This window comes from Mustela putorius, unplaced genomic scaffold (assembly GCF_011764305.1).
Source record: "Mustela putorius furo isolate JIRA1106 unplaced genomic scaffold, ASM1176430v1.1 tig00003845_pilon_pilon_pilon, whole genome shotgun sequence".
In the NCBI taxonomy this organism is placed as follows: Eukaryota; Metazoa; Chordata; class Mammalia; order Carnivora; family Mustelidae; genus Mustela; species Mustela putorius.
In genome coordinates, this window is record NW_025421998.1 from 73788188 (window position 1) to 73814896 (window position 26709).

The 26709-nt window shown below is 39.7% G+C and overlaps 1 protein-coding gene across 1 annotated transcript in view; it reads left to right on the forward strand.

Moving 5' to 3' along the window:
* Positions 1-2270, forward strand: part of MET (MET proto-oncogene, receptor tyrosine kinase) — a 112484-nt gene extending 110214 nt beyond the window's left edge. The window contains exon 21 of the mRNA XM_004741918.3: positions 72-2270. Within this exon, the coding sequence (XP_004741975.1) occupies positions 72-282 (211 nt within the window). The 3' untranslated portion in view covers positions 283-2270. The remainder of the gene's footprint in view (positions 1-71) is intronic.
* Positions 2271-26709: the final 24439 nt, after the last annotated feature.

A 26709-nucleotide genomic window follows, 5' to 3' on the forward strand; every position in this document is an offset into this window, starting at 1 on the left:
ATGTTCTTGACTTTTACCAAAACGCTTGCCTTTACAATGTCTCTCATAGCATTTCTTCCTTTTTGAAATAGATATGAAGTGATGCTCAAGTGCTGGCATCCTAAAGCTGAACTGCGCCCATCTTTTTCTGAACTGGTCTCCAGGATATCAGCAATATTCTCTACTTTCATTGGGGAGCACTACGTCCATGTGAACGCTACCTATGTGAATGTCAAATGTGTTGCTCCATACCCTTCCCTGTTGTCATCACAAGATATCATTGATGGCGAGGGGGACACATGACAGATGGATACCTCACAAGCCCCCTTCTGAGAAGCATCACAGAACTTGCCAAACAATAGTCTACACTTTGTTCAATTTTTTTTTTCACTGCCTGGCCATTGAAAGGGCACCAGATATTTTTGCTTTTGCCAAGATTGCACTATTATAGGACTTTATATTGCTATTTAAAATGACTGGACTCTAGCAAATTTCTCAGCTGACAGAGCATCAGAGCCAGAAGCTTTGTACCATGGGCCAGTGACCAACAGAAACCCCACAGCTGTGATGATGCTCCTGTGCTTTCAGGCCAAAACCTGAATTCCAGGTTGAAATTTTAAAAAATCAGGATCCTACATGATTCCATATGAGGAACAGAGGCAATGAATTTTGAGGACTTCTTGGTCACAGAAAATTCAGAAGAAATGGTGAAGTCCGGGACAGATCTGGCCTCAGTACCAAGCCATTCATTTGCGATTTAAGTATTTCAAAGAACTTTCATGAGTTGTATGGTAACTAGTATTTTTTATTACTGATGTTGTCATTTGCCCATTAGGCAAACATTCCCTTTTAAATTTTTGTATCACATTCCTTTTAATGGAGAAATATCCAAAGACAACACAGTGAACATTTCAAAATGGCAGGATATGAAAGGTGTTTATAAATTAATAGGGACATTTATGTATTGTATATAGATGACATTAAGAAGGTTCTCATAAAATAGCTTAGTCACAATGAAAAACTTAGTTGTCATTTAGAAATCAACTGAGAATGATACTGTTCTGATGATTGTGGACATTTAGATCGTTTGTCTATTTTTTTTTTTTATGACGACTCTGAAAAGAAAACAAGTGATTTGCAATAGGTGTTTTTAAAGGTAACTCAGCATGTTGTTAAAGCAGAATACATCTAACTAAAAGGTTCATTGTTTCCTATCATGGCTCATGTAGGGCAGAGAAAGGGTCAATGAACTGGAAATATTAGCCTCTTTCTCAGGTGGCAGCTCCCCACCTCACAAACAACTGGAGATAATAAAACTTTCGGGGAGTCCAGTTTTTCATTAGGACATGCTTTGTGTGAAGCAAAACATATTTTATGGGGAAATAAAAGCAACTGAGAGTTCTGGCCATTTCACCTGGATGAACAGTTATTCTGGGCAGGACTTTTGTAATGTTTTGTTCTGTGGGATTTTGTGCTTACTACTGTATAGTGCATGTGGCACAGGATACTCTGTTTTTGTCAATGTAGACTTTTAAAGTATTATATTTTTATAAAAATTTTTATTTTTAATGATATAAGAAAACATTTGTTAGGTCACAAATATACTGCACTGTGAACATTTCAGAAAAGGTATGTCAGGCTTGGATTACTAAAAGCATAGTTCTCAATGGCTGTAAGTAGTGATAAGGAAATGTGCTGATTGCCAGTACACCCCACCCTCATTACATCACCAGGACTTGAAGCCAAGGGTTAAAGCAGCAGGCTCTAAAGAGGGTGTGTTACACTGAAGCCCAATAGTAGAGCTGGGCTGATGTTGCAAGAGAGCAATTACAACCCATACTCCTTGACAGAGGTGGATTTTACCAGAAGACACAAGGAATTGTACGGTTGAGATATATCCAATTTAAATATTGTTTCAGAAGAGTAAAGTGTGATACTGATGCACAAATATTGCAAATGGTGGGTAACAAAAAACTCTGCAGAAACAAATACCTCTACTAATATCCAGAGAGTGATGCATCAAAAACAGAAAGAGCTTGTGGAAACAACCCATCAACAAGACGACACACCTGTACATATGCTTGAGAAAGATGCAATGTGAAAATCATGTTTGCTATTTATAAACATGTCCTTAGGTTAATGCATCTGGACAGATTGTGAGAGTAAGTGGTTCTTCTAAGCATTAGATACTTGTCACTGCCTTTACCTGCAGTCGAGCTGAATGGTACTTTGTATGTTAATAGTTGTTGTTTTGATAAATCATACAATTAAAATAATGTATCATCTTGTTACTGAGAGTTGGTTATTGCTAGTCATGCTTGATTATCTATTCCATTTACATAATGACAGAGGAAGTCTAAGATTGATTTCATCTGGCGGCATCAAGATCATCTATATATGAGAACCTTAGTAAATTCCTGGGCAGCTAAAGGAATCTGCATCCTTGAATCTCAGGAAGATCTGTCTTTCTAAGAATGGTCTGCCGCAAGTTGCCAAATCACCCACATTTCTCTGTCTTTCAACAAGTGCTTGAGCACTCCTATTAGCGTGATGCTCTTCAGCAAGCTACAGCCTTGGACCAGAGGTATAACAATGAAGTGAAAAAGCCATAGCTGGGGGCGCCTGGGTGGCTCAGTGGGTTAAAGCCTCTGCTTTCAGCTCAGGTCGTGGTCCCGGGGTCCTGGGATCGTCCTGGGGTCCTGGGATCGAGCCCTGCATCGGGCTCTCTGCTCAGCAGGGAGCCTGCTTCCTCTTCTCTCTCTGCCTGCCTCTCTGCCTACTTGTGATGCCTGTCAAATAAATAAATAAAATTAAAAAAAAAAATTCTCCTTTAAAAAAAAAAAAAAACCCGTAGCCAGCTGAGAGATATCTAGTTGGGTGTTGAAGGAAAGAGGCCTTCTTAGCCCCTTAAAACTACTCTTTTATCTACATAGGTTGACAACATTCAGGAGCCCCCAGCTACTAGAGAACATACCTCCAGGTTATCTCTGTGAGTATTCTTGGAATGGTAAGGGAATTCAGATATGATACTTCGGTCATCTAAAGATCATGTGGCACTTTGGAGCAATCTGATTTCACAAAAGACCCAAAATTAAACTGGTGCCTGCAACATACATGGGGGCTGATCCTTTATGAGAGAATTCACTCCTTGTACACAGCCAAACTCCCTCCCAGCCAAAAAATGCACTTCTATAAGAAATTTAGTCAGACTCCATGCTCCTGAAGGATAAGAACTTCTCGTCTTTGTATTCCTAGTATCTGGCACTTAGTAGATTCTGAAATAAGTGCTGAACTGAAGCCAGATTTTCCTGTCCTTGATCACTTTAAACCACCACAGATGCTGTTATTACTGATGTAGCATGATATTGGTGAACAGTGCCTGGGGAGGGTAGGACCTTTCTAGGGAGAAGGATAAAAGGATCTTCCTTTACCAAATTTTGCTTGATGCTCTGATTATTATTATTATTATTATTTTTAAAATAGGCTCCATGCCCAGTGTGGAGCCTAACACAGGGCTTGAATTCACGACCCTGGGATCAAGAGTAAGACACCCAACTGACTGAGCCACCCTGATACTCTGAATTTTTTTTTTTTTAAGATTTATTTATTGGACAGAAAGAGACCATGAGTAGACAGAGAGGCAGGCGGGGGTGGGGGGAGCGGGCTCCCTGCTGAGCAGAAAGCCCGATGCACGGCTTGATCTCAGGATGCTGAGATCATGACCTGAGCTGAAGGCAGAGGCTTAACCCACTGAGCCATCCAGGTGCCCCACTCTGAATTTTTAATTACAGGATTTTTCACTCCACCATGTAGGCATCAATTATATTTTTGTTCTTTTTGACCTACATAGCAGATTACATCCTTAAAGAAACACAGAGAAGGAACATACAACCTGTAAAACACATCAAATGTTCACAAACGTCTTACATTATTAACCTACCCAATTTGGTTCAAAAAACAAGTTAGCATTATATGAAAGAAATTGATTAGTATTTCGCTTAATTCAACTAATATTTATTGAGCAGCTACAAATGTCAAACACATGTACGAGGTAATGGAGATCTAAGAATTCCCACTCCCAAGGAATTTAATGGAGACAAAATTACACAACTGGTACATATGTTAACTATACATTTCTCAGATCTGTAAACTATTTTGAAGAGCCATCACAGCTTGTAAGTGAAAGTTTGTGTCTTTGGACCTCCTTCACCCATTTCTCCCAATCTTATCTCCCACCTGCGACTACCATGAATCTGTTCTTCAAATCTATGAGCATGGGGGGGGGGGTTTGTTGTTGTTCTTTTGTTTCTGTGAGTTTTGGGGGTTTTTTGTTTATTTGTTTGTTTGTTTTAGAGATTCCACATATAAATAAGATAATATGGTATTTATTCTCTGTCTGACTTCACTTAGCATGATACCCTCAAGGTCCACCCATGTTGTGGCAAATGGCAACATTTGCTTTTTTTGTAGCTGAATAATAGTCCATTATATATCTATACCAGATTTTCTTTATCCATTCATCTATGAATGGGCACTAAAGTGGTTTCCATATCTTGGCTTTTGTGTGTGATACTGCAATGAACATGTATATATCTTTTTTGAGTTATTAGAGGCTCTTTTCCCTTTTGGATAGATATCCAGAAGTTAAGTTACTGAATCAAAAGGTAGTTCTATTTTTAATTTTTTGAAGAACCTCCATACTGTTTTCCAATTTACATTTCCAACAACAACACACAAGGGTTTCCTTTTCTCCATATCCTTATCAACACTTGTTTTTGTCTTTTTGAGAACAGCCGTTCTAATGCGTAAGGTGATATCTCATTATGGTTTTGATTTTTGTTTCCCTGATTATTAGTGATGTTAAGCATCGTTTCATGTGTCTTGTTAGCCATCTATCTATCTTTGGGAAAATGTCTTTTCAGATCCTCTGCCGTTTTTTAATTTTTTGGGGTGGGGGAGCTATTGAATGGTTGAATTCTTTATATATTTTGGATATTAACCCCTTATCAAATAAATGATTTGCAAATATTTTCTCTTTCTATAGCTTGACTTTTTGTTTTGTTGGTGGCTTCCTTTGCTGTGCAGAAACTTGTTTGTTTACTTGTTTGTTTTTGAAAGAGAGAAAGAGTGTGTGTCCTTGTGCATGCACAAGCTGGGGAGGGTGGAGAGAGAGAGAGAGAGAGAGAATCCCAAGCAGACTCTATGCTCAACACAGCCCAACATGGGGCTCAGTCCCAAGACCCTGAGACCATGACCTGAGCTGAAATCAAGGACCAGATACTCAATCAACTGAGCCACCTAGGTACCCCTGTGCAGAAGCTTTTTAGTTTAATGTAGGCCCACTTATTTTTGCTTTTGTTGCCATTGCTTTAGGCATGAAGACTCAAAAAATCATTGCCAAACCTATATCAAAGAGTTTACTGCCTATGTTTTCTTTTAGGAGTTTATGGATTCAGATTTTATGTTCAAGTCTTAATTCATTTTGAGTTAATTATTGTGTATGGTGCAAGATGGTAATCAGTTTCCTTCTTTTACATGTGCCTGTTTGGTTTTCTCAACACCATTTATTGAAAAAATTGTCCTTTCCCCATTGTATATTCTTGGCTCCTATGTTGTAAATTAATTGACCATATATGCATTGGTTTATTTCTGAGCCCTCTACTCTGTTCCACTGATTGATGTGTCTGTTTTTATCCAATACCATACTGTTTTTTTTTTTTTAAGATTTTATCTATTTGACAGAGATCACAAGTAAACGGAGAGAGAGGCAGGCAGAGAGAAAGAGGAGGAAGCAGGCTCCCTGCTGAGCAGAGAGCCCGATGCGGGACTCCATCCCAGGACTCTGAGATCATGACCTGAGCCAAAGGCAGCGACTTAACCCACTGAGCCACCCAGGCGCCCTACCATACTGTTTTGATTGCTGTAGTTTTGTAATATAGTATGAAATCACAGTTTGAACATTCCAAAGTGAAGCCTTCTAGGCAAATAAACCAAACTCTGACCTATCTTGGGCAAAATACTGAAAATCTCTCAAATAAGCTAACCCTACTTCCTTCATGAAGTTGTTTAAAGACAAAAAATAATATGGAAAGGTACCTAGTACACCGTAGTTGCTCATTAATTGTAATATTATTTTCTTCAGTATCGGACAATAAGAGCCCATGTAAAGGTAACCTGTGGTTGACTGAAAAGGGAAATTAAGCCTGAAGGGGGACCTTATAGATATTTAACTCCAAATCCTGTCCCCACACACCTCATACCTGCTTTATACGGTAGACGCAGAGCTGTGACTTCACCTTATCCTTGAGAATTGATGTGGCAGTGTGGGGTGGGTGGGGGCAGGTGATGAGAAGGGTGACAAGATTGTGACAAAATGGTAGCTCCTTTCCTCCTAATGCCAGACACCTGAAGAATACCTCTACCCCTTCTTCTTTCTTTAAATTCCCTGCTATTTATTTGATCACTTCTCTAATGACTAATTTCCTTTTTTCTTGTTTAGTCTTTGAACCTAGAATATACAACAGACATTTAAAAAAAAAAATCTGTCTAAACTACAGGAAAGTTTCACAAAGGCACAATGACAGGAGTCACAATTCATGTCTAGAGATTATTACTGTTCTTTGTTTGCTCGAATGGATGGTTAATGATTGTTCAGATTCAGGAAAAAGTGGGCTAAGTACAGTATTGTTTTAGTTATATGATGAGTGTTTGGAAGATAAGGAATACTTCATTAATATTGTAATCCATCTGGATGACTAGACATACAAGGTAACTATACAATTTAGACAATTTCAGGAGATAGGTACACAGACATTATGCCCCAAAGTAATAAATGCTTATTGCTTATAATTCCATAAAATGGTTTTCCTTTTCATAGTTGTCATTTTTCTTCAAGGCTATCTCAATTCCCTATCTATCAAAAATTGGAAATAAGTTCAGTCATAAACCAGTGAAATATTTCAGTTGGTGAATTGAAAGTAATAAAACAGAGGCTTGCCCAAACTGTCCTCTGTTGTAAATTATACCAGAGGTCTAGATTACGTCAGCCTAAGGTATTGATCACAATGCTGAGAGGTTTATAACTACTATTGACTTACCATGTGACCTGGGAGCAGAAATCTAGGAAAATTGCAAAAGCATATCTATGGTAATGAAAAGCCCATCATTAATAGAACTTACTATCCTGTCATGTGAGTAGTTACTGTGTTGGCTTCAAGGCAAATATTTAACAAATGCTGGAAACAAGGATTTTGCCTTCCTTTTTTCCATTGTGTGCTTCTGATCTATTCTGATAAATGTGTTTCTCTTCTTACCAATAAAAAGTATAGGTTTTCAAAAAACTGATATGAATTAGTTAATTAGTCCCATATAAAATTAGCATCCAAACATTCAAATGGCTCCTAATCCTTTTATTATTATTATTGTTATTATTATTATTTTGTTGGTTTATTTTTTTTAACTGAAGAGGTAATTCCCCTTATAGACTAATATAGAGTAGGGCTCATGTCCTTTTCTCCTGGGCAGTAAAACCCTACCTGGCTAAGCATTCTGAAAACCAGTTAGTGTTAAAGGAGCAATTCTGAAATGGGACTGGACATATTTAGGAGGGATAAACAGAATGTTTAACTAAACCAGCTCTAACTGAACATTATCTTGAAGCTCTGGATCCAGACTACAATGATAACTAATTTTTATCCTTTTCTTGAAAAGAAGCCCTTTGTCTTTATGTGTTCACTTTTTCACTGTCACATGCGTACATTCTTTTCACCACATGAACTCCAGGCTGGCAAAAACATCCACTAATCCTTGGACCTCTGGGTTGGAACGACAAAAATGCATAAAATCTTACCAGGCCAAAAGAGATCAACTTTAAAAATCTTTGGCATCCAAACATGTCAGAACTGTTTTTCACTGACTCCCCAAGCCATTTGTGTTCCCCATCATGGTCCCTGAGACCTATAATACCGGTTCCTACTTTTATTGGGCAGCCTGGAATTTTTAAGAACCATTATTTCATTTACCTTTCTTGGTTGTTTATAATTTTCACAGTTGTCTTATGAGTTTTCTTTCCGTCTCTAATTCTGAAAGTATTGGAAGTGGTAATTGACAGACTGCTCTCTGCCAGCTGAAACCGTCACTGACGTTTGCCCCTATGTTCTCGGGGACATCTGTTCTTTCCATTATAGTCACTGGGCCTCTCCTGCTGTAGAACTGTACTAGACAGCCCCCATCTTTATCAGGGGTAACAGTTCTTGTAAACAAGAAATGCTGAATTCAGAGCCTTTGTGAAGTCCTACCACACATGTCTGAAGTCAGTCACATGATCGGCAGACATTATTTCAGAAGTCCCGATAAAGAAAAATTACAGAGAAACCCAAGTATCCTATCAGAATACTCTTGCAAGCTGTTTCTAATTTTTTGTTGGACTTAGAGAAGTAAAACACGGAGAATTTAAATTATCTTCGGTGGTAGCCGAAGGGTCTGTGAAAACACGTGGGGAAAGCAAGAAGTCACTGTCCCAGAGATACTAACCAAACATATTTCAGAAAGAAAATATCCAGTGTTAAAACTACACAGATACTGTTTCTGAAAATGAACTTAATTGGTAAAAATAATAGTGATGATAGTAATGATCTCATCCCAGGACCCGTCACAGGAATTAATGACTGTCTGGTGGCTAATGGGCTCAGGTAATCCTCTCAGGAATTGGTCTTGCCTAATGAAATGCTGTTTGTTTAGCAAACAAATGCTTAAAATGACAGAAGGTAAAAATCAGGGCTGTCACCACCAAGCGTGGTTGATTCACAGGGATAAAAAAAAAAAAAAAGCTACACACAAAAGTGTGCCATGTGCTACTCTTACTTTTTTATTCATTTGCAATTCAGAAAAAAGATATGCATCCTTTACCATTTTTTCTTTTATACGTCTATCTCCCACTTTTCCTCTGGGGATATGTTGATTTACGGATTGTTTTATTGACAGAATTAACCTGTTAATGAAAATAAAACCCCCTCTAGTGCAGGTGTATCAAATTTAAAATTATGATTGCTTTGAATCATTTTATTTTAAATACCATGATGGGAAGAAGTAGATTCTCCACGTGGGCTTTAGATTATTGTCTCCAAGTTATATTTGGCTTAGAAAGTCATTACACAACATCCTATTCCAAGATAATTCTAACAATTGGCCTCCCCATTCTGTCCTCTCCATATTGACTGTTCCTTTTAATCCCAAACCAGTCTGCCAAAACTATATAATATATCTGATTACATCGTTCTCCAGCTTGAAAACCTATACCCATTCCTAGATGTTCCTTGCATCAATTCTTTATGTTGTTATGTCTTGTTTTGTTTTATTTATAGTATATATCCTCATGGAAAAAAATTTTAGGCAAAAAGGTATAAAGTAGAAATCAGGAAATCGCTTCTGACCACTCTCTCACACCCTCCATCCTTGCTTCCCAAAAGTAAACAATGTTAACACTTTCTTGTATATTCTTCCAGAAATTTCCACCTTGCTTCAGTTCTAAACTAAGCCAGACACTTTTAGGGCATCCTTCAAAAGCCTCCATTTTATGGACCAAATGGTTGTTCATCCTCATCTCCTAACTGAGAGATTATCTCTCTACCTTTGTGACTTTGAACTTCCACCAAAGATAGCCCCGTTCTGATAGAAGCTATACAAACAGGTCTAAACTAAGTCATTTGGGCCACTGCCTTCACCCAACCTGACTTAAAATTTGGTGTCCCTTCAAACTGATATTATTTAAATATTTTCTCAAGTTCTATCTAAATAGAAGATTGAAATTGTGTTCTTTTCATACAAAAATTAAAGGAACAGATCTGGGCGCCTGGGTGGCTTGGTGGGTTAAGCCTCTGCCTCCGGCTCAGGTTATGATCTCAGGATCCTGGGATTGAGTCCCGCATGGGCCTCTCTGCTCAGCGGGGAGCTTGCTTCCCTCTCTCTCTCTGCCTGCCTCTCTGCCTACTTGTGATCTTTCTCTGTGTGTCAAATAAATAAATAAAATCTTCAAAAAAATTATTTTAATTTTAAAAAAGGAACAGATTTGCTTAGTTCTGTGGAACAAAGCAGAATTGAAATACTTTAAAAAATCAGCAAAATAATATACTTTTCTAAAATTCTAGTTCTCTTTTGCAATATTCCAACCTAACCAGCTTGGAAATTATACAGGATTTTAACTAAGGTAATAAAAATAAATCACCCATTCCTGATACACAGCATTCTGTAAGGGATCATTTTCAGAATTTCAGCTGACAGACAAGTTTTAAGTGACTGGAACTGTACTTAACGTGTGGCAAACGTACACCACAGAGATGGGTTGTTTACTGTAGCAAGTTATTTTGCTTCACTCCAACTGTCTTTTTGGCAGGAGCACACCCAACCTAATTTTGTCCGTTACATAAGGAGCCACATGTGGAAACCTGAATCAGCTGACATCGTATTACTGACTTAATCCAGCCATACGAAGTGCCTAGTGACCCAGTGGGCCCATCTTTTCCACTCATTCTGGTTAGTGCTATAGTGTAGAGGTTAGGGGAACATACTTTGGGATCAGACACTGTCGGTTTGAATCATTGCCACCACTCAACAGCGGGATTTTGGACAAGTTGCTCAACCTTTCTAAGCCTCAGTCTCCACATGGAGAATGTGGAAATGCAAGTGGTGACTTCCTCATAACATTGCTTGAGGACAGAATGAAACAGTGTGTGCATAGCTCTCAATAAGTGGATTTCTGGAGAGCTTGGCTTTATCATCATCATCATCATCATCACCATCTTCATCATCATTCATAACCTACCTTGCTCCACAGGAAGACACTAGAATAAAAGTACCCCCAAAACTGCTCCAAAGTTTGGCATAATCCAGAAATATATGAAAGCAAAAGTCGGGAAAACAGATGCTGGTTTTCTTCATGCTTTTTAGTAGTACCAGCCTAGATGTTAGGAACAATGGGGCCCTAGTCCAGTCTGACTCTACTGCTTGTGTGACTTTCAGTGTCACTCAATCTTTTCAACTTGTATTGTTCTTCCCTATAAAGTATGAGGATAATTATAGTCACAATGCTAGCTGTAAATCTTTAATAATATAATAAGGTTTTATACAAGTAGAGCTATTATTATGGTTATTAGATCCATCCAAATATTTTTTTATTTCAAAAATCTCCTTAGAATTCATCTGATGTATGAAACAAAATTTCCTCTATCCAACCCCAACACTTCCTTTGCTCCAGCATAATTGCTGGAACTGTTTGCAGAGATCCATACTTAGAATCAGCGGGCTCAGACCTGGAGAAGTCTGTGAATCTGGCCCCAGGAGTCAGCTCGGGGGTTCTGGGTGCTCCTTGCTAGCTGACCCTTAAACAACTCTGCGTCCTCTTTGGGGATGAAATCGCTGCCCCTTCACAAAGACAAACAAAAATGCAGATCTGAAGTGGTGTGCTGAGCTAACATGAAATAAGTTGAGTTTCAATCTCATCAGGGCAGTGTTTTTCCAACATAATAAATTACTCTTTGTTTAAATCAGAAACTGAATTCATTTTATTTTCCAAAATCGGCCCTGCCAGGTTTCCTTGATTTAATTGTATATTTTTCGTCTGCTGACAATGGAAAGCAGAAGAAAATAGTCTTGCTAAGGAAATGAAATATTACCAAGAAAAACAGGCATTCCCACACTGTATGAGGGGACCTTTTTTTTTTTTACACTCAATTTTTTTATAAGAAAAAAGGTCTCTACCCTTTGAAACAACAGCATTATTGCAGTTACTGCTAGGTCATATGTACATGGCCCAAAAGAAAATGTTGGAAAGAAAATTAACTAGTTCAGAAGGGTATGGACAACATTATTTTTTAAAGGAAATGGTTTTTCATACATAGAAAGAATAACAAACGATAGCAAAGAGAAGTGAGAGTTGGAATAATTATTTAAACAATTCAAATAAAAATATATGATTAAAGCATCTGTGGAGTTTGACTAAAATCAGGTAGAGGGGAACACAAATTAACGAATCATTACTGTAATGCTTCAATTTTACTTAGCTAAAACAGTTCTTGTTTTAATAGCAGAGAAAAACCCAATCCTAACTGACTGATAAGGAGGTCTTATAATGAAAGAATGAAGGTTCGAAGCAAGAATGGGCCAGGTTCCCATCCCCGTTCTGCCACGACTCACCATTTGCCAGAGGAAAAATTTGATTTTCCTTTATTCAATTTTATTTATTTATTTTTAAAGATTTTATTTTATTTATTTGTCATAGAGAGAGAAGCGAGAGCAAGCACAGGCAGACAGAGAGGCAGGCAGAGGCAGAGGGAGAAGCAGGCTCCCCGCCAAGCCAGGAGCCCGATGTGGGACTGGATCCCAGGATGCTGGGATCATGACCTGAGCCGAAGGCAGCCGCTTAACCCACTGAGCCACCCAGGCGTCCCCCTTTATTCAATTTTAAAATATTTGTGAGAGACTTTGACATAATAGGCTCTGTTCTAAGGAAGGAAAACACAGCAGGGAATCTACTAGACAAGATTGTTGCCACCATGGGGCATTTATTCCAAAACAGGGAAAAAGGAAGAAAGACGGAGAGAGGGAGGGAGAGAGGGAAAAGCAGGGAGAGAAGGAGGGAGAGAGGGAGGGAAGAAGTAAAAGAAAAGAGAGAAAAAGGACCGGTGTAGAGATAGATACACAAACATCATTTTCAAATTGTTTGAAGTGCTGTGGAAGGAATAAATAGGATAAAACGTAAGGATTAAAATGGCTATTTGGCATAGGGTAATCAGGAAAGACCCTGCTCAGAAAGCAAAATGTGAGCTGAGACTGAAAGATGAGAATGAGCCCCAGTGTGCAGGGCTGGTGCGGAGCCCCGGAGGCAGTGAGATCACCAGGCACCAGGGCTGTCTCTGGAGGCAGGAAAGGGCCTGTTGGAGGCCCAGGAAACCCACAGGGCAGTGATCTGTTGGACTGGGTGGGGAACCGTGGTACCAAGCAAAGTTGAAAACGTAAGAAATAAACAAACGAGCTAGATTTCTAACAGCTGTGGAAAGCTTAACTAAAGGGTATTAAAAAAGATTTTTTAATTTTTATTATTTTTTAATATTTTTATTGATGTATTTGAGAGGGACAGAGAGAGCTAGTGAGAAAAAGCACAAGCTGGGGGAGATAAAAGAGAAAAGCAGACTTCCCTATGAGCAGGAAGCTGGATGTGGGGCCTGATCCCAGGACCCTGAGATCATGACCTGGGCTGAAGACAGACGCTTAATCTGACTGAGTCACCCAGGAGCCCCTAAACAAGGTTTCTTAATGATCAGTCTAGCTGCTGAGTGAAAAGAGATTGTAGCAAAGCGAGAGAAGCAAGGCGACTATTGAGTAACATTTGACATGAGATCATGGTGAGCTCCAAGTAGGATGGAAGCAGTCAAGGTAGAGATAGGTAAACAGATCTGAAATGCATTTTGCAGATAGAATGAATGAAACATGCATTTGAACTCTGTGGATATGGAGGGAAGGGAACAAAGGCAACTCTTAGACTCTTAGATTTTGGCTTACACAAATAGACGGCCGGTGTCACCACCTATTGTGTGAAAGCTGGGCGAGCCACAGGTCAGCCAAGAGTTCTGCTTCAGACATTTCAACTTAAGATGGCTTCTAGACAAAGAACTGGAAATGCCATTTGAATATGCACATCTGAAGCTTGGAGGAACCAAACCAACAACATTTGGTGGTATAAAGCCATGGAGCCAGATGAGATCATCTAGGGAAAGAAGTTAGAGGAAGGATGGAACCACAGGGCACTACATGTGTGGAGGGCAGGGAAGTAAGATTGAGAAGAAGTTACTTAAATCATCATAAAATACAAACTTATCATATGGAAAACTTAAATTACGTATGCTTTGCTACTAGTTGGTTAAAGATATTTAACAATTGTTGATTTCTTCCATTTTTTTTTTCCTGCCCCTTTTCTTGCTCACTCACCCCTACTATTCAAATATAGTCAACCTCTGGTTCTAAAAAGAAGGGAGTCACTGTGTACCCAAAGGAATTAAAACTTAGCTCTTCTTTTATCTCAATTTATCTAGATCCAAAGTGATGTAAGAAGTAGGCAAAGGTCATACACTAAGCTTTCTCTTATGTGTATCATAAACAGTAATCCCAATGACGAGTCTCTATCCTTCTGAAGAATTCCATGTCATTCTAATTGTTCAAAAGTTTACACAAATTATATCCAAGTGTTTCTTCTTTCATTTTATTTTTTTAAGATTTTGTTTATTTATTTGACAGAGATCACAAGTAGGCAGAGAGGCAGGCAGGGGCGGGGGGGAGCAGGCTCCCCGCTGAGCAGAGAGCCCGATGTGGGGCTCAATCCCAGGACCCTGAGATCATGACCTGAACTGAAGGCAGAGGCTTTAACCCACTGAGCCACCCAGGCACCCCTCTTCTTTCAATTTAAAGATTTTATTTATTTATTTGACAGAGAGAAATCACAAGTAGATGGAGAGGCAGGCAGAGAGAGAGAGAGGGAAGCAGGCTCTCTGCTGAGCAGAGAGCCCAAGGCAGGACTCCATTCCAGGACTCTGAGATCATGACCTGAGCCGAAGGCAGCGGCTTAACCCACTGAGCCACCCAGGCGCCCCTTCTTCTTTCATTTTAAATTGGAAAAATATGCATCCTGCATTTGCCTGCTCACTTTAAACACCTTAATTCCTGCTTTTACTATGATCATTATTATACTTCAAGCAAGTTCCTGAATACAAAAAAGTAATCATCCACAGTTAAGCTAGAGTGGGTATCAGGACTGGGCTCGGAAAACCCCCAAACCATTGTGTCTTAAATGGGATAAGAGCTTCCTTCTTTTACACAAAACAAGTTGGAAGACAGGCAGTTGGGGCTGGTATGGAAGCTACAAGGTGTTGTTAGGGTCCCAGGCTCCTGTCTTTCTGGCTGCCATCCCAGGGAATGGCTTCTATCCTCCTGGTCACCTCTGTGGTCTAGATGGCTTCCTGAATTACAGAAAGAAGGAGGAAAGGCTGAGTCAACATCCTTTTAGAACCTTTTTAAGAGGCCCGCAGAAAACCTTCCACTGCTATAGGTGGCCAGAATGTAGACTTAGAGCTACCCCTAGATGCAAGGGGTGACTGAGAAGTATAGTGCCTTAGTTTTGGCCCCAATATCCCCAGCTAAATGCCAGGGTTCTTTTAATGAAGGGGAGAATGGATGTAGATAGGCAACTAATAATCTCTTTTACCACATATCTACAATACCACTATCAACTAGTATTTTTTATGGAATAAAACATTTAAGAGTCTCCTTTAAAAAAATTTTTTTTTCTTTATTTATTTTAGCGAGAGAGAGAGCATGAACTAGGGAAGTGGTGGAGGGAGAAAGAGAGAGAGAATCCTCAAGCAGACACCCCACTGAGAATGGAGCCCGACACGGGGCTCAGTCCCAGGACCCTGAGATCATGACGTAAGCCGAAATTAAGAGTTGTATGCTCGGGCGCCTGGGTGGCTCAGTGGGTTAAGCTGCTGCCTTTAGCTCAGGTCATGATCTCAGGGTTCTGGGATCGAGCCCCACATCAGGCTCTCTGCTCAGCAGGGAGCCTGCTTCCTCCTCTCTCTCTGCCTGCCTCTCTGCCTACTTGTGATCTCTGTCTGTCAAATAAATAAATAAAATCTTTAAAAAAAAAAAAAAAGAGTTGTATGCTCAACAGACTGACCCACCCAGGCGCCCAAGAATCTTCTTTTTTTAATGATTAATCCAAAAAATATGAACTGTCCCTGACACAGCTATTCTGGGTCCCTTGATCAGGTTTTTTTTTTTTTCCTTGATCAGGTTTTATCCTATCTAATTTCAGTACATTCAACATTTATGGATCGAAATTATTTGATGAGGCACTTGGTTAGGCAATGTAGGAAATACAGAGATTTACAAATCTTTCCGTTATTTATATGTGTATTAGAAAAGAGAAAAAGAAGGTCAAAAATCTTAACTGTGGTAAGTTATTGTAATAAGCATATAAATTAAGCAATTTGGGAATTCAGCGTATAAAAAGAGATTCATTATGCTAGAAGAGGGTTGTAAAAGGTTTTGTGAACCTATTGGATTGGCCCAGATGAATAGACAGGAAGAGGATACTTCACTGGACAGAGTCAGGTCAGGAAAGTACAAGACTGGTAAAGGAACAAGAGAGGTTAGTTTAAACATAATAATACTTGGGGAACAAACAGTCCTGTGTCTACTGAAGATGAACCTGAGCCAACAATCAGCTGCAAGTCTCCCTTGCCTACAACATAATATCTTTCTTATTGTCTCGTGACCATGGTTAGTACGCTCAGAAATTCAAGGATAGTGTTGGGTGATGGGAGGATATAATTAGGATAAAAGAGAGTGAGTTCTTTGTCCTTTTTGGCTTCCAGTCTGTCAGTGTGGGTCCTGTGAGCCCATCCAGAACCTTCCATGCCCCTGGATGTGGTGCCATATAGAAGCTGCACTAGGTTGCTACCTCTCTTATAAAAACATAGGACCTAGCTATGCAAAAAATGGCATGGATAAAGAATTGCTTAGCACCCCCAGAGCTAAGAAGCTGACATGCTCCAGGAATGTAAAGGACTCAAATCACAAAGGGCCTTGAAGGTGCTAGGAAATGAGAAATGACAACAGGCTTTCGAAACAGAGGAACAACAAAATCCGAATGATTATCTGGAGTAATAACTCCAACAGCACTGACTGGAAGAGGAAATATTTTTAAAGACTAGTTAGGAGACTATTTCAATTTAGTCTAGTGGACAAAAGCAGAAACTACTATATTCTGAAGGCGAGGGGCGATAGGTCAGGCTCCTGTGATCACATTGCACTGTGACTTTATGATCGTGTTTGATGGCACAATTGTTTACAACCCTCCGCTTTCTTCTCTGCCTTATCATTAGTGTTACCTTAGAATAATGAAGCCTGTTCTATCCATTAACTCCACTAACATTTGATCTCCCCATGGATTGAGGTTAAAAATTAATTACTCTTCCAACATATTGATTACATGACTATAAATATAAAAACAGAACTACAGAGCAACTACAGGGACCTTTGTTTAAAGAGCATGTTTGCTCTTTCTAAAGGAAAATTAATGGTGAAGGACATTGGACCTGGAGGAACATACTAGAAAAGCAACCCTAGAGTGCCATCTAGTGTTGACAACGTTTTTAAATGCAGAGCGCCAAAGAAAGGTCCACTTCTAAATACCCTATGGGATTTCCCCCGTTGAAAACTAGTCATCGTCAGACTAGCTAGAACCAAACTCTCAAACTGCTTTCACTGCCTGCCATTCGGATATAGATATCAATTTTAAACAAACACAATATTCGTTTTGAAACTGCAGTGTGAGGAAGACTTCGGTTCAATTTCTAGGTAGTGATGAGTTCCTAGGATGGGAGGGCATTATTTTCAGCGTTCCGTCATCCCTGATACAACCACCTCTTTTTCACATTTCCAGGAAAAGGCTGGCCCTGAGGTAGAGCTCGCTTTTCTTTCTTTTCTTTTTGTCTCTTTAACTGGGTAATCTCAGACTATGTCACCTAATGAAAAGTGAGCTCATAATACTTCATGAAATAAAGGGTGGGTAGTATGGAAGCCGTTAGGAGCTGGTGTTAAAAATCTCTTGCCGTGGAAATTCATTGTTACTGAGGTGGCTCATATATCAGAGCTCTGCCTTCTGCAGACATTAAAATTCACTTTGTTACATGTCCCTAATACTGCCCAGCCCTCGGGAAGCACGAATCTGACATTATATTAGGCAATTCACGCTGACCTAGTAACTCAAAGCAATCATCACCGGTAACTTAAAGTAACTACACTCCAAAAGAAATAGAGCCTAAGGTCACAGTTGTAAATCTTGCCACAGGAAGGCCAAAGATTATAATCTCTATGCCAAGTGCTACGGATTCCTTTCTGCTGAGCAGAGTCATATTTCAAAGGCTTTACTAATCTGAAACCTATAAGCTGTTGTGACAATAGCAGATATGGCTTAAATGACATCAAACCCACATTTTAAAGAAAACCCGGAATATCAGTGGGAAAAAAGCAATTACCTTTATTATATCTGAGGTTCAGATTTTATAGTTCCAGCTTCGCACTCTAGTGAAATCCAAGTATGATCATTTTTATGAATTAGAAAGCTAACATTATTCAATCATGGTTAATTGAGGAAGTATGTGATCCTCTATCAGTGTATGTTTGTTTAACTTGCAAGCTGATCCTGTGTTTGCTATGATTGTGTTGTAAACAGGGTGTAACACTACTAGTTCAGTTGAAGTTCTGTGCTATTGAGACCACGGTCAGAGGTTTGATTACTAAACAGGACAAACAGCTTCACCGTTGCGTGCCTGGAGACATCTTTTCAATAGGTTTCCTCAAAATCAATGGGCTTTGGGAGAGTGAATGTAAAAATCAGCCACTGTTAAAGAAAAACAGTTTTAAAAATCTGTTCCTATTAGACTTTTTATTTCATAATCAATGCATGCTTCCTTGGTGCCAATTAAGGTCAAGATGTAACTTTGTAAAAAGCTTGCATTCTTGCATATGCTAACAATCCCTGCCAGTCCTAGCCTGTTCCAGAAGATTCTCTCACCCTCATATTTTCATGCCTCTCATACTCATAGAAAGATATACATTTACAGTAATTATAGGGTTCTTAAAAAAAAATAAGATCATGCTATGAACATAATCTGAGATGAAATTTCTCTTCTTCTTCTTTTAAGATTTTATTTATTTAACAGAGAGAGAGAGAAAGCATAGTCAGGGGAAGCTGCTGAGGAAGAGGCAGAAGGAGAGACAGAAGCATGATCCCATTGATCAGGGAACCCAATTTGGGGCTGGATCCCAGGATCCTAGAATCATGACCTGAGCTGAAGGCAGATGCTTAACCAACTGAGCCATTTAGGTGCTCCTGAGATGGGATCTTCCTCACTTAACAATATGCCGCAGGTATTTCCTCCAGCTTGTAACTCTGTCTTTTTCATTGCCTAATATTCTGTAAAATGGATGTTTAAAATTTCATGTAATCATTCCCCTCTTCACAGGCTGTAAGGTTGATTTCAAGCTTTTTTGGTGGTTGTTTCATTTCACATTATGAACAATGCGGCCAAATATATATATATGTGTATATATATATATATATATATATATATATATATAATCTAATATACCAGCCTTTTATTCTATGATACAGTCCTAAAAAGACAGAAAAAGTAATAAGAATAGATGCAGCCTCAAATATCAGGCTAAGTGTCCAAATTTGAAAGCTTTCTTCTTAGATAATACATAATAAGTCCAAGTCTATGTCATAACAAAAAGGCATGGCCATATCTGCTCCAGGTCTGAAATTCTCAAAAAAAAAAAAAAAGAAAAAGAAAAGAAAATGAAAAAGAGCAACTCCTATGCTGACACTGTGATCTTCAGCACACTCTCGGCCAAAGCTACATTCTGTTCAGGGGTTTCATAAGATGGAGCACTGTTAAGTTCCTATCTGTGCTCTGCAATCCACTTGTGAGTTAAATAAGGACCCAAACAAAACACCCTTGGCCTCAGATGTTCCTTAAAAGAGCATTCCAAAAGAAAGTTATTTCAACTTGCTCATCTAACTTAATGAAAGGAAGACCACTAGAGTCAGAGCCAGAAAACTGGGCCCCAGGGATGGCCCAGCCACTTTTTAATAGCTATCATTTATTAGGAACTTACCACATACCAAATATTACAAAAAGTGCTTTACATGGAGTAACACATATGATTCTCACAATCATCTGATGAGGTACGTGTTCTTATTATCCCCATTTTTTAAATGAGGAAACGGGGCACAGCACCTTACTGAACGTGCCCAAGATTACATAGCTAATAAATAGCCAGACCAGGAATCAAACATAGGCAGGGTTCCTCCAAGAACATTTTAATCAATGTTCTGTAAATAGGTAACCTTGAGCTCTTTCCTTCCTAAGACTCAGATAACATCTCAAATATGAGGGTAATAAACCTGCTCTACCTATTTCGTAAAGGTTTCAGTAAGTGATAAATCATTACAGTTTTCAGGGGTTTTTCCTGGTTCTCAGAGATGAGCAAGATGAATTCTAAGTAAAACTCTAAAGCAGATGTCCCCCCACCTTTTTTTTTTTTTTAACATTTTTAAAAATTTATTTGACAGAGAGAGAGACATCACAAGTAGGCAGAGAGGCAGCAGAGGGAGAAGGGGAAGCAGGCTCCCTGCAGAGCAAAGAGCCTGATGTGGGGCTGGATCTCAGGACCCTGAGATCAGGACCTGAGCCGAAGGCAGTGGCCTAACCCACTGAGCCACCCAGGCGCCCCAGCAGATGTCCTTTTTTAACAGAAATATTTATGCTTGGGCAAATCACCTGGCACTGACCTTGCACCATTGCTGTACTTTGAAACTAAGTATGATGTCCTTTTGACAGAAACTCAAAAGTGTAGCAGGTGGAATGCAAAGCAGGCTCAGAGTCAGGGCTGCAGGCCCAACACGGGCTTCTGCCCTTATCAATTACAACATTCTAGAGGGGACATAAACAAAAAAATAAACAAAAAAACGACACCAAATGATCATAACATGGGTTAAGGGTCAGAAGGAAATTGACAGTAATAGTGAGCTGATGGAGTAGGAGGGATCCACTTTGGTTGGAGTAGCAGTAAGGATGCTGAACATGGAGAAGGGCAGACAGATGTAAAGATGTCAAGTCTCTCTTCAAGGCAGAACTGGCATAGCTGGATGGGTCTGATGTGGGGACTAAGCAAAGAGGGAAGTAGATGATGACTAGTAGGTTTCTGCAATAGACAACTGTTTGGATGGTGTCACCATTTCCTTACTCATATGTGGGAAATTGGAAGAGGGGTTGTGGAAGTCCAGACCATTTGGGATATGTTGATTTTTTCAAGGTGGAGGTATGAATACATGGGAAAGTTTTTGAAGAGAAAAATTGGGATGTCATGAGCTTATAGACGGCACTTAAAAAAAAATGTTTTTTAATGTGTATTTGACAGCGAGAGGGAACATAAGCAGGGGGAGTGGGAAAGGGAGAAACAGGCTTCCCACTGAGCAGAGAAACCAATGAGGGGCTCAATCCCAGGACCTTGGGATCATGACCCAAGCCAAAGGCAGAGGCTTAATGACTCAGCCACCCTGGCACCCCTAGATGGCACTTAAAATAATAGGAATCCACATTAAACTGTAGGATGTTACCTTTCCCTTAGTTATTAGCATTTTAATCAATAAGATAAGTTTGAAAATTTTTCAAGAATGGATTTTTTTTAATCCCTGTTAGTGAAATTTCAAGGACACTCTAAGCCTCAGGAAAAATATTTCTGGCCAGAAATGGAGAAGGAATTCTTAGGCTCTAGAAAATCACATTGATGGGGCAATCCGCTACTTTGCGTTGAGGGGCAGATGTGGGGCAATAGAATAAGATACCACTTGCATCAAGATGGACCTATGCTTGAATTCCAGCTCTATTATGTGGCTTTAGGGAAATTGCTCATCCTTTTCATCTTTTTTTTTTTAAAGATATTTATTTATTTATTTGACAGAGAAGGATCGCAAGTAGGCAGAGAGACAAGCAGAGAGAGCGGGGGGGGGGGAAGCAGGCTCCCTGCTGAGCAGAGAGCCAGATGCAGGACTCGATCCCAGGACCCTGAGATCATGACCTGAGCCAAAGGCAGAGGCTTTAACCCAGGCGCCCTCCTTTTCATCTTTTAACTACCTAAACAATGAAAATTAAAATACCTAACTTCTAGAGTTGTTGTGAGAATTATAAATAATATATGCAGAAATGCCTAGCACAGGGTAGTGCTCAGTAAATATTAGCCGCATTACATTTCTCTTTTTCCTTACAATCTCTGTGTCTCTCAGTGTCCACACTTCCTTCTCTCAATTCACTCCAATCAAGATTCTCATCTGTCCACTCTGCTGGGTCGCCTTTGATCAAAGTCACCAGTGGGGTTAAATCTCTTATTTTGTACCACATCTCCACAGCATTTGACCCAGGTGATCACTCCTCCTTCAGTGGTTAGCTTTCTTCTTGTGGCTTCAACACCACGCCATCCCGGCTTTCTCCCTATGTCACAGAAAACACCTTCTCAGGGTTCTTTGTTGGATTCTTTTTCCCAGCTCAACCTCAATTATTTCAGGTTCAGTCCTGGATCCTCGTTTCTTTTGTGGCCACACTCCTTCCAAAGTAACATCCATCCTGTGATTTTAAATACATCTAGAGACTCCCAAATGTACATCTTTCCCTGAATTCCAAACTCGTATGTGCAGCTACTTACTTGACATCTTCATGTGATAAGCATCTCAAGTTTAACAGACAAATAAATAGGACTCTTGACCTCTCCTACTCAAGTCCTCCACCATCTTAGTAAAAGAGCATCACCATCATCCCCCCAGTGGTACTTACCAAAATCACCCTTCAGCTCATGCTATTAGCTCCATTTCCAAAATATATCCACGATCTGATTTGTCTTTGCTGCCAAAACCCAAGACGAAGCCACCATTATTTCTTATCTGGACTACTGCTCGAAGGACCTCCAAGATTTCATAGCACCACAGTGAACTTTCAGAAACATAAGTTAGGTCATGTCCCTTTGACATCTAAAATCCTTTAAGAGTTTCTCATTGCACTTAGAATAAAGTCCAAGTTGTGTACCAGGGTTCACTAAGGTTTACTTGATGGAGTCTCAGCTTCTTCTCCAGCTCACCTCCTTCTACTCACCCACTTTAGCACAGTACCCACTGTTTCGCCAGCCTTCTTTCTTTCCTCTATGCTTGTCTCCCCTGAAGATTCTTGCTCTAGCTGTATGCTCTGCCTGGAATTCTCTGCCTCAGATCTTTTCTTGGCTGACCCCTTATCATCATTCTCAGGGAGACCCTGCTTGATCACCTAGTCAAAAATAGCACTCACTCCCTCAGTCATGCTCATCACATAATCCCGCTTTCTTTTCTTTTTATTATTTATTGCTATTTCAAATTCTCCTGTTCATCTATGTGTTTACTTCTGTATTATCTCTCTCCTCTCTGTTGCATTATAAGCTCTAGGAAGGCAAGGATGGACTTTTCTCATTTATCCCTGTATCCTTAGCACCTAGATAGAGCCTGAAACACAACAGACACCCAAAAGTACGTGTCAAGTGAGTAAATGTATGAACAGTACTCGTTATTGCTCTGCCTTCATGCAAAACTGAGGCTCAGGGACCATGGAATCCACCCTCTTCTTGGTCCAACTTTTGCTACTTGGCCAGTTCCTTCTGCCTTATCTATATGCTTATTCTTCTCATTATCTGCTTCCACACACATTTTAAAGGTCAGGGTTTCCCAAGGCTCATGTAGTCATTGAATTCTTCCTTTTAAACATCTCTTAGTTCTACATTGTCTTCTCCTGCCCTGTTGACCGCCTTTCCTCAGGCTTTCATCATTTTTACCGTAACACTAAACGATCTCCTAATTGGTCGACCTCCCTCCAGTGTCAGCATTCTTAAACCCAATATCCATGTCTCCTACTATACAGATTTCAGCTAATAGCCTTCAGAGATTCTGCCTTTTCTACAGACTCCTAAGTAAGGTGGGGAAAGGGGAAAAGTCCCCTGTGACTGGGCCTCAGTCTTTTGTGAGCATCACAGTTCGCAGCTTCCCCAGATGCTCCAGCCATTCCAAAATGACTTTTAAATATTTGTCCAACTTTCACTATGTTGCTGTGGAGTAGACTGTTCCTTCTGCTAGCGATCCCTTTCCATCAGCTCTACCCCTCCTATCTGCATGTTGAGCTCATACTCCTCCTTCAATACCCAACTCAAGGACCTCTCTTCTGCCAGATCCTCTCCAATCTGACAAATCCACGTTGGTCCTTTTTTTTGCTGTGCTGCCTCTTAAACAAATACATACTTTTGTTATTTTACTTTGCAAGCTATGTAGCAATTATGTATTAGCTTGATCCATATTGTCAACTCCTCAAACACAGGAACCGTGTTTTATCTTTGCATCTCCAGCACTCTGTCTGAGATATAATTAAATGTCACTAATAAACATTTGTTGATATAGAAAAATAAAGAAGCTGAAGACAATTCATTCAGCGACTCAGTAAACGTGCGTTATAAATAGTGAGTTCTGTTTTCAAATCATTATTTTGAAAGTACCAGTGAAAGAGGTTGTATACTATTACTCTTCAGCGTTTACCAGAAAGGAGTGATGGAAGAATAAAAATTATATACAGTTAACTGGTGAACAACGTAGGAGCGGGGAAGGTGGGGCACCAAACCCTGAATAGTCAAAAGTCCACATATAAGTTGACTCCCTAAAATCTTTACTAATAGTGGGGCTCCTGGGTAGCTCAGTTGGTTGAGCATCTGACTCTTGATATCACCCTTGATCTTAATTCAGGTCTTGATCTCAGGGTCATGAGTTCAAGTCCTATGCTGGACTCCACACTGGGTGGTTTGGTTTCTTTTTTTCTAAATGAAAACAAAACAAAACAAAAAAATAATTTACTATTAGTCTACTGTTGACTGAAAGCCTTACATAATGCAAACAATCCGCCCACTATTTCGTATGTGATATGTATTACATACTATATTCTTACAATAAAGTTAGCTAGAGAAATGTTATTAAGAAAATCATAGGAAGAGAAAATAGATTTACAGTACTGTAGTATAAAATATCCACATACGAATGGACCCACACAATTCAAACCTATATTATATTCTGAAACCCTGCTTAATAATTTAGGTCAGAGGGCACCTGAGTGGCTCAGTGGGTTAAAGTCTCTGCCTTCCCTCAGGTCATGATCTCATGGTCCTGGGATTGAACCCTGCATTGGGCTCTCTGCTCAGCAGGGATCCTGCTTCCCCCCCCCCGCCCGCCCCCAGCCTCTCTCTGTCTGCCTTTCTGCCTACTTATGATCTCTCTCTGTCAAATAAAATAATAATAATAATAATAATAATAATTTAAGTCAGAGCTCAGAAGCTGGAAGTCAAAGTTTTGAGAACTGTTTGTCACCACGGTGCCTCTCCTCTCCATTTGTCACTTTGAAAATGGCCAGTTAACAGAGTATTTGTCATGCATCTTATAATTCCTTTGATTAAAAAAAAAAAAAATTGCCAGCAGTCTGCTTATTATGAGAGCTCTAGGTTATTTTGGAATTCCTTAACCAAATGCACAAATCAGTTCTTTTAATAGTCCTTAGAAATACAGAGCCACCAAGCAGATGCCAAAAGAAAGAGAGAAGCTTGATGCTCTTTTGGTGGAGCCTGAAAATACTGTGAATACTAATAATGGCTCAAACTGTTGCAGTCCCGTCAGTGTGAACAGTAGAAGTGCACTATAAATATAAGCTTTTTTGTTTGTTTTTATCCCCTGGAAACATCTTAATAAAATAAGAGGTACCTCTAAACTGTATTATAAGGTCTCTGTTGCTCAAAAGAAAACAAAACAATCTTCCCCTATCTCTTAAGGCCTATCCCACCCACCGCTAAACTTAGCCATGTTGTCTTTATAAAATCCCTGTTAAAAAGCACCCAGGAAAGCTTCTTCCATGAAAAAATTAATTCTCATGACTGTTCATTTGTCAGATTTCCAAAGAGAAACCAGCTGCCTGGAGAGGTCAGGAAGATAAGAAACAGGAAATTTTGACAGACAAGGAAGGCTGAAAAGAGAAGGAGAGAACTAGAAGCAAAATTCAGTCTGTTTTTGACTAAGAGGGGGCCCTGATTTTTGCATACAAAGTGGTGGTAAAACTTGCACAGGAAGGAGTCAGAGCAAGGGCTCCCTAAGTGACTCTGGATAAAGAGTTAGGATTCAGCCTCAACACTCCCAGGAGCTCAGTCCACACAGAAAAGTAGTCTTTGTTTTGTGCTTATCTTGCAGTGCCAAGTGAGAGCTCCTGAGTTAATGAGTGACAAAAGCATCAAAGATTAAAAACACTCTAGGAGGCTCCTAGCTGGGCCTTGGCTTTCCTTCCAGTGCCTCCTGTGAGACCTGACTGGAGGAGACCACCCTGCATTTGCATTTTTAATGAAAGTGTGAGAAAAATCTCAAAAAACCTAGAATTCCTAAAATGTCAGAATTAGGGAGCAAACCCACAGTAATGAAATGCTTTGCCATGGAAATGCAGGAAGCAGCATGAAAACACAGTGTTTGGTTTTTTTTCTTAACTACACCAGAGAGGAATAGCACCATATCCAACAGACTCCTGCAGAACAGCATACGAAATGAGTGGGAAATGCTACAAAATCAGAATGGTAGGTTAGAATGGTCCACGGGGACCCCTCATCCCTGAACTAGAAACAAGTGGCAATGTCAGAGGCAAGAAATGGAAATCTTGAAGGTTGACCAGCAAGAAGTTGTTACATTAAATAAATTCTTTTTGCCAGATACAAAATAGATTATAATAGTGTTATTGAGAGTAACTATTTACTAAGACTTTTATTTATAAAGGCAATCTAAAGGTTTAAAAAAGCTGTGAGTAGCTGCCTGGGGAAAAAAACCCCACTCTTTAGTAGTAAATTAATAGTAACAATACTTATTACCTCAGCATCCTTCAGTATTTACCTTTTTTTTTTAAGATTTTATTTATTTATTTGACAGACAGAGATCACAAGTAGGCAGAGAGGCAGGCAGAGAGAGAGAGAGAGAGGAGGAGACAGGATCTCCACTGAGCAGAGAGCCCAGTGTGGGGCTCTATCCCAAAC